This window comes from Heterocephalus glaber, unplaced genomic scaffold, assembly GCF_053883595.1.
Source record: "Heterocephalus glaber isolate CG9 unplaced genomic scaffold, H.glaber_assembly_v1.0 deba00000122, whole genome shotgun sequence".
NCBI classification, from domain to species: domain Eukaryota; kingdom Metazoa; phylum Chordata; class Mammalia; order Rodentia; family Bathyergidae; genus Heterocephalus; species Heterocephalus glaber.
This window is the reverse complement of record NW_028258138.1, coordinates 25,060,367-25,075,013: the sequence shown is the minus strand read 5'-3', so window position 1 is coordinate 25,075,013 and position 14,647 is coordinate 25,060,367. Positions and strand designations below refer to the sequence as shown.

The window sequence follows — 14,647 nt, the reverse complement described above, 5'->3', positions numbered from 1 at the left end:
TAAGAACTGTTTAGAAATACCACAGGCCACTTATAATAAATAGCCTTTCAAACATGGCCTTATTTTATTGAATCAGGAGTTTTGTTTTTCTTGTGTCAAGCAATTTTCTCTTTCCCTGTAAAGTTTAGAAAAATACTTTATAATGCTTTTTTTGAGAATTTCAATGAAGTCGAAAACAGAATTTGGACAGTTTAAGGATTTTTGAAACTTTATCCCAAAGTGCCACAAGGAATAATTTTATTTTTTTTCAAAAACAGAACATTTTCTTTTTTTTGAGGGGAGGGGAGCATTATTTTCATTTGGAAGGTAAGATACATTTGACTTGAAAGTGAGGCTTGACTTACTCTGTCCAAATTCAAACACATAAAAGTAATACTAAATGAAATGGGAGAGGCTATCCTTTTTATGGAGATAAAGTGACATACAAAAATTAGTACTCTCTTCCTAAACTAAGAAATGCTTTTGTTAGAAAACAATAATGTATTCTATTTTTATTTTAATTGCTTTAAAAAGTTATTAATTTCTTTTTCATAAGGTTTTAGAAGTTAAACAACTCAACTAGATAGATTTCTACTTCAAAATACATTTATCTTTGGAAAGCAAGATAAAAGTTGTAAAAACATTCTATTCAGAGAATAAAATGCAGTGATCTGAAATATGGGTGAACATATTTTACACAAGGAGTAAATACTTAGAGCCATTCAAATATATTTATAAAGAGAATGAAAAGGTACCTAAAATAGTGTTTTTACATATAAAATTTTATATTAAAATATTGCTCATAATAAATAAGAGGTGTTACTATGAATTCCATTTCCCTCTTAAAAATTGTCTTTAGTAGTTCAATCTGAGTTTGTTAATCTACTGTTTTGACAGGTGACTTACATAAAAATGTTTCATAAAATCACATTGTAACAGTATATTTAAGTAGTCACACATGGTAAAAGTTAGGGAGGGACATTTAGTAATTATGGGAAAAAGATTCCCAAAATGAACCCTAGAGGATCAGAGTATAATGATCTGCTTTATTAGACAAAAATGTTAAGTACCGTCTTATGCCCATAAAGTAATGGACCATAACTTGCTTCAAACCTCTTCAAAGTGTGCATGCTTAGCAGACCAGAAAAGGACAGAGTATATGAAGTATGTGTAAATTTAGTTCAGTTGTTCATTCCTGTTCGTCCTACTTGCAGGCACGGTAACTTGGAATAGTTCTTGAGAAGCTGTTCAATGGCAACATGACGGACATGGAGCTGTGATGTCAAAGAATCTTTTTCTTGCACTTGATGTGTTAACTCTTCAAAAACTTCTGTAAAATTTAAAAGCATTTCGTTTTTAATACAAGAAAGCTATTCCTGTGACTTATGTTTTAAGTAACTGAGTACTCTTCCTGAAATAAATGCATTGGGTGAATTTAGCAACTGATTTGACATCAAGGCTGACTTGACATCAAATCAGCTGTTTTCTCCTGATAATCCTTCAAATTCTCTAGATTTCATAGTGCTCACTGGACTACATCTTTCTTCTCCATTAGTTGAAACTTAAAAGGAGTCATAAGCAATTGGTTATGGACATACACAGTAGATATGGTCCTTATACGAAAATACAGCTATTTTTTAATTAGAATCTATAAGTAAGTTTAATCAGTATTTAATATGACTTATCAACAAGAAATGCCCATTATTATCCAGGTTTGCATACTCTTTTAAGAGGCTTTGGAATCAAATGCAGGCAAGACTTTAGTTTCAGTTTCTCTTTGTATGTAAGATTGAAGTTAGTAAACACCTTACAGTTACTCTTGGATTAAATGAGATAATATCTGTAAAGTACACACATAATTACTTGATAAATATAAATTGCTGTTGTTATTATTTTCATTATTCTCAAAACTGTGGTTAGGAAAGATCACTAGTTTTATAGTTAAATGGGAGTTAGAATCCTTGAACTGCTACTGACTGAATGCATAATCTTTATAAGCAATTTAAGTTTCTGAAGTGCAATTTCCTCACCTAAATGGACATAAATTGTAAAGAAAAGGAAAGGAGACAATTAGGGAAGTAAGACAACAACTATCAACATATTAGCATCATGATGTTAAAGAATTAACATCTGATGTAAGGAATTAGTACTAGCTTTTCTTAAAGGTGTGATAATAAGGTAGTGATTGCTTTTTAAAAAGTTATCTTTCAGAGAAAATCCTGCCGTATTTATGGAGAACAGTGTGTTACCTGGGATCTGTTTCAAAACAATTCATACTAGGGGTAGGGATGGGACAAGGGGAGTGGCTCCAGGTATAGAGAAAGAAAAAATTAGCTATGCTTTTGGATAATAGTTGAAGCTGGTGAAGATGGATCAAAGGGTTCATATACTAGTCCCACTTCTTTTCTGTGTTTGGATTTTTTTGTAATTAAAAACAAAAAAGAAAAGTAAGCCAGGACTAATACTACCCGCCTTAAAGAACTGCCAGGATGGGGCCGGGGATTTAGCTCAGTGGTTTTGCTGCCTGCTGCGCAAGCGCAAGGACCCGAGTTCGATCCCTGGTACAAAAAAAAAAAAAAGAACTGCCAGGGAGGTCACTCCACAGTGCCCTGCACAGAAATGCATAGTAAAATGTAAGAAGTAGAGAACAACTCTAGTCTCCATTTTTACCTAGGAAAGAAAGACATATTTCTATTGCAATTCTTAGTCCTTTGCTCTGGGAACTAAGAGGTTTAAATACACAGTTTCCAAATTTAAATGCTGCTGAAGCTAATGGTGTCCTCTCATAGGGGATTTTCTGTATCAAAATTTTCACACGTGAAAAAACACTCAAGACTGATTCATTACCCTGGATTTGCCGTTGGAGCTTTGTATTCAGTTGTTTTACCTCATCAAGGGTCATTGAATTCACTGAAACATGAAAATATAGTCATTGTTACCATTACAATCTGGGAAAATAAACTAATATAATTATGATAACCTATTAAAAGAAACTGCAGTTATCTGCTAGTACAACATTCAGTAATACCCCAATATTCATTCATTAACTCTCACAGTAAGGAGAAGTTTTCGAATCCTGACCATAACCCCCAGTAAGAAACATATTTTAGATCAGTACCACTAACACCACCAACTTCAACCTGAAGCAAAACTTTCATCAAACCATAGTAGTAGTTTTGCTGGTTTCTGATATCTCTTATTCTATTTCAGGTTTTAAAAACTGCTAATCACTAGCCATCAAGCTGATTTTAATTAAGCACTACAGTTTTTGAACTGCAGTTTGAAAACGTTACTTAAAGTATTGTGGAAATTGTTTGCAAAATCATTTGTTCACGATTTAAGGTTGCTTAACTTAAGCAACCTTAGATTACTCATATGTACAATCAAGAGGTTGTATGAAAGATATTTAGGTCCCTTTTGGGTCTAAAATAATTTGATTTAAAGTCAATTACAATTACCTCACTTTCTCTGAATTTTTATAAAAGCAGATATACATAAAATGAGCCACTTTTTAAATTTTTAAAATAAATGTACACATTACCTTTTAGCCCTTAGTAAAAGTCTGATTTTTGCTTTTAAATTGCACCCCCAGTCATTAGTCCTGTGGGGATTATCAATGTAACAATGAATATTCATCAGTAGTTGAAGCTGAACTTCTAAACTACCTGGACATTAAATTGCCAATTCAATTTGCTGATTCCATTCACTTTAATCATTTAAAATAGCAAAACAAGTGACACAACTGCTAAACATCAATGTGTAGGACATACTGAAGAGTACTCCAGAAAAAATGGTTCATTATAAGTACCTCTCATTTTTGCTAAGGTGAATCTGTCATTCAAATACTATATTTAACAGAGCTGATTCTACATCAAAATTCTCGACATATTATACGTATAAAAAATGTAGCAATCACTCTACCCCCCAAAAAACCAAACTGGAAACCACAGAACTTTTACCTTTCTTCCGGTTTTACTTACATTCCTCTCTGCTGTAATGCAGATTCTGAGTCTGGACATCGGCCTCTGGATGGAAGATGACCTCTTCTTTTTTCTGTGCCTGGCTGCAAGTGCGAGGCCACAATACACTGTTATGGCATAAAGTGGCACCTGGATCTTGTAACATAGCGAGCCCAAAGTCTGTATTTTCTCTCTGCTCCAAAATTCCTTGTGTACAGTTTGAGATGTCACTTGCACTTCCATCTATCCATCTTGCAGAATATTTTGGTACTTGAGAGTCAAATTGTGGGAGTAATTTCTTATCTGGTTTATGCCTAAAATCAAACACGTGATTCTGGGGGCTTTTAGAACTTTCAGAATCTGAGTCCAGATCTTTATTTTGTGCATACTGTACAATCCAGTTTATCTTCTTAGTCAGAATAGTTTTAACTCCTTCATAAGTACTTTTGGAAAGCTTAGATCGAGGACAATCTTGGTTTGCAATTAAATGGTATTTTTCAAAACAGTCTTTATGGCCCCTTAATGATTTGGTGTGCAAAAGATTAGATTTTGGTACTCCTATGGGAAAAAAAGAAAGAAAAGACTTAAAAATTTTACATTCTTTTCTAAATTGCTTGAAGAATATATAAATCTTAGTAAAACACAAGTTTTGCTAGTCCTTGATAGAGGAAAAATACCAAAGAACAATGACAATCTTAAAAGGTGGCCTAATAATTTGTGCTTCAATTTAACTGTACATACAGTAATATTCTTACATATAGCAAAGAATTTCTGAAAACTTAGTGATTCAATTATATATAACCTGAGTCCAGACACATGTCATTGCACACAGTATGAAAAAAATAGTACTGAAGCCAAGCAGTGTCACATGATACCCATAATCCCAGCTACTTGAAGGGTGAGGCAGGAGGACTGTGAGTTCAAAGTCAGTCTAGACAACTTAGCAAGGCCCACTTTCAAAAGAATTTTTAAATCCAAAAAGGGCTGGAGTTACAGCTCTGTGTAAGGCACTGAGTGAGTTTAACCCCAGTACTGAAAAAAGCAAAAAACAAAAAACTCAGAACTGCTGAATACAGCAAATTACTGTCATAGACTCTTGGCCTTTACATTAGTGTTTTTATTACTAATTTTCCTGGCATAAACACTTAGAAAATTTCTTTTATAAGGCTTGATAGCCAGGCTTGGTGGTACATACCTGTAATCCAGCCCTTGGGAGGATGAGGCAGAATTGCTGTGAGTTCAAGGCCAGCTTGGGCTACAGTGAGTTGGGCCAGTCTGAACTGCATAGTGAGACCCTGTCTCAAATCTCCCCACCCCGAAAAGCTCAATAACAGAAATGCTCATTTCTTTTTCCAAAAAAGACACTGATAAATCATGTCTAAATTACTAGTTATATTTTTACTGAGGAGAGATAAACCAGAACTAGAAAATACACATTAAGAGTTGAAAAATTAACGAACTACTTAGATTTACTCTTTTAAGAAAATGAGTCATCTAACATTTTTCAAATTTCCATTTTATATTACTAAAACCTTATTAAGATAACTTTTATCTTCTAAGGCGATGAATTATAGTTATTACTTACAGAGCAGTAAATTCAACCTGTCAAGACAGTTTGACAGGCAGGTTAATTATTCTACTCATATTCATCATATACTATAAATAATGGAAATATTTATACAATTTTTATTCCTCCCAAATTCTTAGTAGGCCTTAAGTATACTAAATCATTTTTTAAAATATACATTAAATTTTCAAATTATTTCAAAATGCCGAATACAATCATACATTTTCATAAATTCAAGCCATTATTATTAAACAGCACTGCCTTTACACAGGGACATGGAGCTGAAAATTAAGGCCTGCCAGAACTGACCAGTCTAATCAGCTTGCTTTGAAACTGGAGTAAATGGAGAGCCATTTAGATACTAGGTTTAAATTTTTTTACATGACTCATCAGAAAAAATTACATTTCACATGCATCCTTTAAAACTGAAGAGTAACCGTAAGCTAAGTGCAGCATATCTCAAATACTAATATGTATGTGATTAACTGTTCTCATGAGGTATACTCAAGTATTTAAGCCTTATTTCTTCCACTGAAAATAAAAATTGTTTAAAACTGAAACAGAATTTCATATACTTTGCTACTTATAAAGCAAGTACAAGTTTTATTTACTACTTTTCTATTTGTACTACAATTGTGTGTATGTATATTTCTACGAGTAATTGTCTAATTAGGTCAAGTTTCCAGTGACACTAGAAAACTTAAATGACAGATGAAAGAATAATGTGGTCTTTCAAAGTGAAAGGTATTTTTATTATCTACTGTTGCTTCTTAATGATTTATTTAACTTTTCTTTCTCCATAAATGATTTTGCTTAACCTTTACTTAAAATCCCTAACTTAAAAATAGGAATCAAGGTAATCACAAGATTACATACAGCTAAGTAATCTGTGAGAGGAACAACAAATCTCAGAGCTAAATAGTTGACTTATTATGAAAATACATGAATTGCAAAATAAATTACAAATTATTTCAGACATTGAGAAAAATGTTCCCTATAAAAACAGAAAGTATCAAGCACAAGAGTTCTGAATGCACATGTTGTATAGCTTTCTACTGGACATTTCCATTTAGCCATCCCTACAGGCTCCTCAAACACACTAAATGAAACTCCTCTGCCTCCATTCTCACCTCTCGAACTTGAACCTCTACTGAATTTGGCTTAAGGAAAAACCTGAGTGTCCTTTTTTTTTAAAGGCTGGCCTTCAAGTCACTATGTATCCCAGCTGGCCTCAAACTCATGACAATCCTCCTTCCTCAGCCTTCTCTGAGTGCTGGGATTACAGGCATGTGCCACTGCCTGGCCTGAGAGTCCTTCTTAAAGGAACCTAAAACTTTCTCTTTCCCCCAAACTCAGATGTTCTGCTTCCATCTGTACATTTTTCCCCCCATAAAATCGAGGATATACATCTTATATCCTTCTGCTTTGTTCCATTACCACTCCCACTGCAAATCTGGTCATTACCATCTCCTATCTAGTTCTTACTTCCTTTGAGCTTTTTCTAACAAATACATCCGAGTTAGTTTATCACACTAAGTTTTTTTAAAAAATTCTTTTAATGGTACATTTTAGGTATACAACACATTTACATTTCTCATTGGGAACTTGTACCTTTACATGATGCATCTTGGTTCTTATTTTTTCCCCATTCCTAGCCCTCCCTTCACCCCCTCCACCCTTCCCTATTTACAGACTTTGTTTCCATTTTTTCCATTTCTCATAATTTTTCCTTTCCTTTCTTTTCTTTCCCCTGCCCCTCCCACTACCCCTACCCCTTTGGACCTTTTCTTGGAAAGAAGGGAATGGAATTAATATCACACTAAGTTTTATAACTGCCTCTTTATTAGCTTTTATTTTTTTGCTAGGTTCTATGAAAAAAGGGACCAAGGCCAGGGATTTAGCTCAGTGGCGCCGTACCTGCCTTGCAAGCGCAAGGTCCTGAGTTTGATTCCCAGTACCACAGAAAAAAAAAAAAAGAAAAAAAAAAAAGGACCACTGCTATCTTACTCATATGCATCCTCAGTGTCATGATGTCTGGCACAGAGCAGGTCTTCAAGAAAAAGTAGTTAAATGCATAAGGAAAAATTAAAACTATATTTAAAATAAACCCAAACAAACCTTATTACCACTTATTTGTGGTCTACTGCAATGCAGTTTTACCCATCCTACCAAGAGAACCATTTTATGCAGTTCTGTGAGGCTGGTGAAGAATGAAGGGCATCTTTCAGTGAAGTTACTATTGTATTTAGTCTAACAGACTATTGGTCTAAGGAAATAATGACTGGCAATAATACAGAAATGTCATTCCTGTGGCATGAGTCACTCTGTCAGAAAATCATAAACTTCTACTTCATTATATATTTTTAATTTTAAATTTTTTCATTATATATTTTAAAATAGAAATTTACACATACTACACAAAGGGGGCTATCTTATGTAAAGGGTAGCTCATTTCAGATCTGCATCTCTTCTTTTGCTAATCAATATTTAAAATGACTTAATTTTAAAGTTCAATTTGAAAATATTTGTTTCATAACTTTAAAAATACCATGCATAGCACAGAAAATTATAAATTTGAAAAATACATCAACTACTTCATATAAATGAACAAATTAGTTTTTAATCTGGAAAAGAATGTGAGTACCTCACTTAATTTATAACTGCAATATACACGTCATTTTATAAACTCCAAGTGATTTTTTCCACCATATCATTTCAAATTAACATGGGAAAAACAACCATTGCTATTATAAGAAATTATCAGTGAGTTTCCCAAATGACTTTTCAATTTTGAGTGCATTTACAAGTGTAAATAGTTCTGAGCACTAATTTGTTTTCTAAGCAGCTTGAAAGGGAATGAAGTTAAATGCAATTACACAAATCAATAATTTTGAGGAGCTAGAGTTTTAAGAGATTTCAAGGTCAATTCAAAGCTTGCACTATAATTTCCTTGCTAATAAAGAATTTAAATGTCAATGTAACTGACATCCTAATTTTAATGAAAACTTCCTTAAAACATAGCTCAAAGATGTCCACATCACTTTTTCTGTGATGTCACCACGACCTTATTTGGCAACCATAATTGCTAATTTTTTAAAAATATCAGTTTCTTTTGGATAAAGGGTATTTCAGAAATGTCTGCATTTCTGTATAAACTGGTATTTTAAAATTTAAACTGTTCTTATTCAACAATTTTCTTTTATCTTTTCTCACATTTATCTTGGATTTTTAATATACACCATTCTTAAACACTCCATAAACCTTCCCACTAACCCATCTGGAATGATGTCCTCACACTTCTATTCTTTTTTACAGGTATGTGCGATGCTAAGGCTTAAACCCAAGAAAGACTTCAGATGCTAAACAAGTGCTCTATCACTCAGCTATATCCCCAGACCTACCTGACTTCTATTCTCTAAAATTGTTTTAAGCTTGGTTAAACCCACAGAAGAGCAAAATCTTCTCAAATGTAGATCTCTTATCTCTAGTTAGCTATCACTGTGACCCTTTTAAGATGGAGATTAGTTCTTATATTTAATTTATTCTGGTAGTACATTTTTTTCCCCTAACAAAAATGGTATTCCAAAGGGCATTGAAAAAAAAAAGCCATAAATAACAAAACACTTATTAGCTGGGTGTGGTGGTACACACCTGTAATCCCAGCACCCAAGAGGGTGAGGCAGGAGGACTGTTGTGAGTTTGAGGCCAGCCTGGGCTAAATAGTGACAGCCTGTCTCAAAAGGAAACAAAAAAAGTTCTACCACGTACCCCACTATCTTTTGCTTTTACCCATAACCTCTAGGAAGAAGATCTTGTATGTGATTTCATGGTAATAAAGTAAGCTATCTTTTCCTGATGGTTCACCAGCTGGTAACTGTCAAACAGGACTGTCTACACTTATGCTGCACATTTTTTACTTCATATATAATAGAATCACATCATCTGACTGGCTTATATAACATGTGTAATTGTTGTCAACTAGACATTTTCAACTTGATTACATATTACATTTTCTAGTCAAAGGAAACAGTCCAAATATTTTGGTATTCCATAGGTACAGCAAATAGAAAACAAACAGTTGAATATTAAGTTGTAGTACACATGTATCATATCAGTGAGAGGTTGGTAAGCAGTTCAACCTTTGAACAGAATTAGAAAATTGGCATTATAGATTTTCTAAGTGGTGAGTTTGAATGTTCTTAGTGTTTAAATAAGACAAGAAAATTTAGTTAGGATTTAAGTTTCAAGTTAACATGCTGTGAAAAAATACTAAACATACTGTCTTCAAATATGACAAACATTTGTGCAATAATTCATGTTGTACTTTTTCAAAATCTTTTTTCCCTGAAGGTTCAGTTTTTTTTAGCCTAAATAACTTTCCAAGATTAAGGTTTGTTTTTCCTTTTTTTAATGATGATCATGTTGGCTGCTAAGAAAGTGGATGTAAGTACCTGTGTGTGTGTTGTCCATATTAATTAGTAATATTATGCTTTAAACAAGTGTTAACTGTAAAACTGGGAGGATAGTCAAACAGTTGCATTAGCAAAGACCAAAAAGACAGAGAGGCTACGTCTTTCTTTCTGAGGAACAGATAATAATTTCTGAGAAAAATGAATGGAGGAAAAGTGTGGTCAAGAGAGATGACACATCCACAGCTCGACGGCTGTATCCATATAACAGACAAATTTTGTTTGGTCTCCAAATGTCTTACAGAGGAAAAAAAAAAAAGTTAGATTTCCATACAATTCTCAATTTTTAAATTTCTCTTAAAAACATAATCAGATTTGGGAGCAAGTGACTTTTATTGAGGAGTAGCTACTAAATGAAAATGGCACATGTTCCTTAATCAAAACAGTTATTATTACTCCCTTACTGAATGCACATGTACCTGTGGCCTCAAAGGCTCAGAAGCTATCACCTGTACTACATCATGACCATATACTCACATAGGTCTGAAGTGCTGCAGTTTAAATATTCAGTATCTCACTGATGCTTTGATGCCCAACTTAACTAGATTACCAGTTTGATCAGGAAGCAGTGGCCAAGTCAAAATGGAAGAAAAGCTATTACCATCTTAGATAATGCCAATCACTGACAGTAGGAAGATGCTGAGATTGTCTATCCTGTCCTATAACTAAAAGTAGGAAATTAGATCACAGGTAGGAAGGCAAGGATGGATAGCTGGAATACCTACTTCCTTTCTAAATCCACACCGAGTAAGTTTCTGCTTCCTAGAAATTTTTCTCATTTGCTGCTTTGTGGGTCCGGGAATATTATGATTAAAAGAGTGCCCCAGTCTTTTCCCCTTATGCATTTAGCTAACTCAAAAGCCACTTAAACTGCTAAACAGAGTCACCATGTTCAAGTACCCAACATACTGTTTAAAAGAGGTAATTGCTTATCTCTGCACTGGTAGCAGATGGAATTATTGGCAACCACACTAAGCCAACACAGATGGGTTCAGCAACTTCATTTTCCATATTTGCAAATCATTGCCCTAAAGAAAGACATACAAACAGGTGGTCTTTAAGACAGCAGATTTCAGCTCAGGGATATTTATGCCATGTTAACTTTTTGTGTGTGCTAAGGGAAGGATTAAGCAGTTAATCAAATCAGCTTAATCCACTAAATTAATTATAAGGGCTAACTGCAGTGAGGTTAGAGTTCAGAGAGAAACTACTGAAAGATAAACCTCAACCTCAAATAATCAAGAAAAATAAACTAGAACTAGATTTTTGTATTGATAGGATATTTAAATTGCAAATCACTTGTCAAAAATAAACAAAAAACTTCTCAGTGAATTCCACTTTTTCATTTTAACAGTTGGAAAGTTTTGGAAACACACCTACATAACAACTGTTTATTACTAAAAGGGTATAAAAAAAATAACAATCCGCACTCAATTCTACTCCCTAATTTAGCTACCTGTTTTTTAACCAAAATGTCCAACAGAGCTTTCTGTGACAATGGATGTATTTCTATATCTGAGCTATCCAATATGTAGCCACCAAGCCACAAGTGGCTAATATATTAAAAGTAGCTAGTGGATCTAGGAACTAGAGTTTTAATTTCAATTAATTTAAATAACTACATTGTGGCTAAACTACTGAACTGGCTGGAGTAGCTTGTTTAGACAGAATTAAGAGGAAAGAGACCATCACCTTTTCTTTTGAAGCTTTTACTGATAGATTAACATGGCATACTAAACTCATAATAGCCGAGAATATAAAAGGCTAAACTTGCTTTTTTGGTACATTAAAATACATCAAATTTAGACTACAATTTTTAAGTGGTATAATTAAAGTTAAACCATAAAATGTTTTAAGTCAATAATTCACCTAAGTCAAATAATAAATTACATGCTATCAATTTAGTAGTAATAGAAGACATTAAAAGAATGTAAATTGAGACATGCTTTTGACCTTAAAGTCTACTTCTTGTTGTTCAAGCTACAACACAATAGGAATTTAATCAGACAAACAAAAAAGATCTCTAAGAGCATTTTGGTCCTGATAAACTGGAAGTAAACGAAACAGCCATTAGTTGGATACTAGTTCAAATTATGGTACATGAGGATACCACCTTAAAAAAAAAACTGAGGTGGTAAAATTGGTAAAATTTTACCTAACCACAGGAAAAAGATATTTCTAATATATTAAATGAAAAAGCTGGTTACTAAATGGTATATATACATAATTTCATTTTTGAATACAATTTACTTCCTCCCTACATGCTATTGTGGAAAATTTAGAAATAAAACACACCAAAAATAGTAAAAGATTATTAAATAGGTGGGATTAAAATCTCTATATTCTTTTTGCTTCCTGTATTTTGACTGTCTTGTTAATAGGTATACTTTGATTTTTCAATGAAAAAAAGAACTCTACCTTGGGAAAAATAAAATATTTAATCTTTTTAAGCAGTAAAACTTTAAAATATCACAAAAATGCCTATAAAAAGGTGCATTTTGGTTTGAAGGAAAATTGTTCTTTATTCCAAGACAAACTCAGCTTGAGGTACTGAACTGTGTGTTCCAATGATGTAAGTAAAACAAAAAGATTATACAATCTGAAAAGGTGAAAGATATGCATTCTAAAAAAAAAGACATGCATTCTTAAGACATCCTAAACTTTTATATTTTTTACTGTGAGAATCTTTTTGATTAACACTGTATCTAGCAAAGAAAAGTATTTAATCTTGGAATGAAAGTAGCCCCCTTTTTTCAAAGTAATATCACTTAACAGTAAAGTTTTATCTAGCACTCCTTGTTGAAGATCTAAGGATTCCAAGGAGAGCTGGGGGAAAGATGATACATGAACAAAATTATTACCACTGAATTAAAGATAAACAACAAAAACATACGAAGCACTTGCTGGGCAGCTGCTATGGGAGGGAAATGATGGGAAGCTAGAGCAGAAAAACCTACTGCAAACTATAAAAAGGACAATGCAACACAAATTCAAACGTCCTCAATGTACATAATACATAAAATTATTTTATTAAGGAAGAAGCTATTCAACATATAAACCAATAAAAACAATACTTTCAGAAGTAGTTCCTCTTTTCAGATAAGAGGAAAACAAACCCTTCTATTTTCAATTTAAATTAATATTAATATTTGTCATTATATGTTTACCTATTATATAGGAATTCTATATCATCTTTTCTCATTTTTAGAAGAGTCCTATGATATAAAAATTACTTGTCATTCTCTCTCATTTAATACAGATATTCCAAAAGCTAAGTAGTTACATATGAGGAGGAAGAAATAAATGGTTTTAGGGAGAGGGAACTAGATAACCAAAGGGACAGAAGATAGAAAGGGAAGGAAGGAAGGGGGCATGAATGACTTATAGGGTACATCCAGAGGGGTACTACAAGATAAAGGCGACCAGTTAAGAAGGTACTTGTTTATGAAATATCTTACATGCCAGATCCGGCAGTCAGTTTAACCTGAAGAAAGTGGCAAGGCATTGTTGAAGATTTCTATGAAAATAAATGACATGAGCACATTTATACTTTAAAGATCTTTTGGGTGGTATTGAGGTGGTACCACCTAGAAGTGTGGGGGTAGGTATGGAGAAGAGGGGATTAAGTTTGTGAAAACAATTAAATGGTTCTAGAGGTAAATGTCCAAAAAAGAATAATGCCCTAGACTAAGGGGCAGGATTCAGACACAGATTTCATGAAAAGGGTGAGTGGGAGCAGAAAAGTGAGAGGTGGCAACCCACACTGCTAGCCCACACTGCAATTTGCTTTTGCAAATTGGAAAATCTTTCTCTGCCATGGTACATAGTTTGAAAAGCAGAGCTCAAGCTAAATCTCAGCCCTAAGTCATCACTACCCCTAAACAACTCTACATGTTAACTCCTGAAAAACTAGCCCATAGATCACCTGAGTAAGAGTACTATTTTTGTTTTTGTAATACTGAGAATTAAGCCCACAGAGCCCTGAGCTACAACCCCACCCCTTTTGTACTTTAAGACAGGGTCTTGCTAAATTGCCCAGGATGGCCCAGCACTTGCAATCTTCTTACCTCAGCTTCCAGAGTAGCTGAGATTACAAGCATATCTGCTGAAAGTCTCCTTAAAATGCAATTTCAATCTTAAGACCTTTTATGAGTCAAAAACTAATGAAGGAAATACAAAATTCAAGTATATATGGAAGTAAGAAGATGCAGTCAGTTCAAGAAAATGACTTCATATGAGAAGTCAGATATGGATGGAATTCATACATGGCCTTATAATGGGCAGCGAACTTGGGGCAACAACAGAAATTGGGAAGAAAAAGGGCCAGAGCTACTTTATCACAGAACCCAGGAGTCCAAAGTATTTGAGGAAAGAGGAAAAAAGGTTAAGTATCAGTTTGAAAACTGCCAAGAACATGAAAACTATATGCTGATAGTTGTTACTTGTTGTCTTAGTTACTTTTCTCTTGTTGCTGGGACAAAATACCTCTAAGTTAAATACACCGTAAGTTAAAGGAGGAAAGGTTTATTTTGGTTCAGTTTGTAGAGATTTCAGTCCATAACTGACTGGCTCCAAGGCAGAATAGCATGGGAGAGGGACAACGCAGAGCAGAAATCAAGCAGCAGCAATAAGCAAGAATGGACCCTCTTTTTGTCCCTTATATTTTACCCAGA

General features: G+C 33.7%; 1 protein-coding gene across 3 annotated transcripts in view; it reads right to left on the bottom strand.

Moving 5' to 3' along the window:
* Nucleotides 1-220: 220 nt before the first annotated feature.
* CUNH21orf91 (chromosome unknown C21orf91 homolog) overlaps nt 221-14,647 on the bottom strand; it is a 29,050-nt gene continuing 14,623 nt past the window's right edge. For all 3 annotated transcript variants that reach the window (XM_004842212.3, XM_004842211.3, XM_087213700.1), the window contains 3 exons: nt 3,960-4,496; nt 2,827-2,889; nt 221-1,309 (listed from right to left, as the gene is read on the bottom strand). In XM_004842212.3, coding sequence (XP_004842269.1) covers nt 1,161-1,309; nt 2,827-2,889; nt 3,960-4,496 — 749 coding nt within the window. In that variant the 3' untranslated portion in view covers nt 221-1,160. The remainder of the gene's footprint in view (nt 1,310-2,826; nt 2,890-3,959; nt 4,497-14,647) is intronic.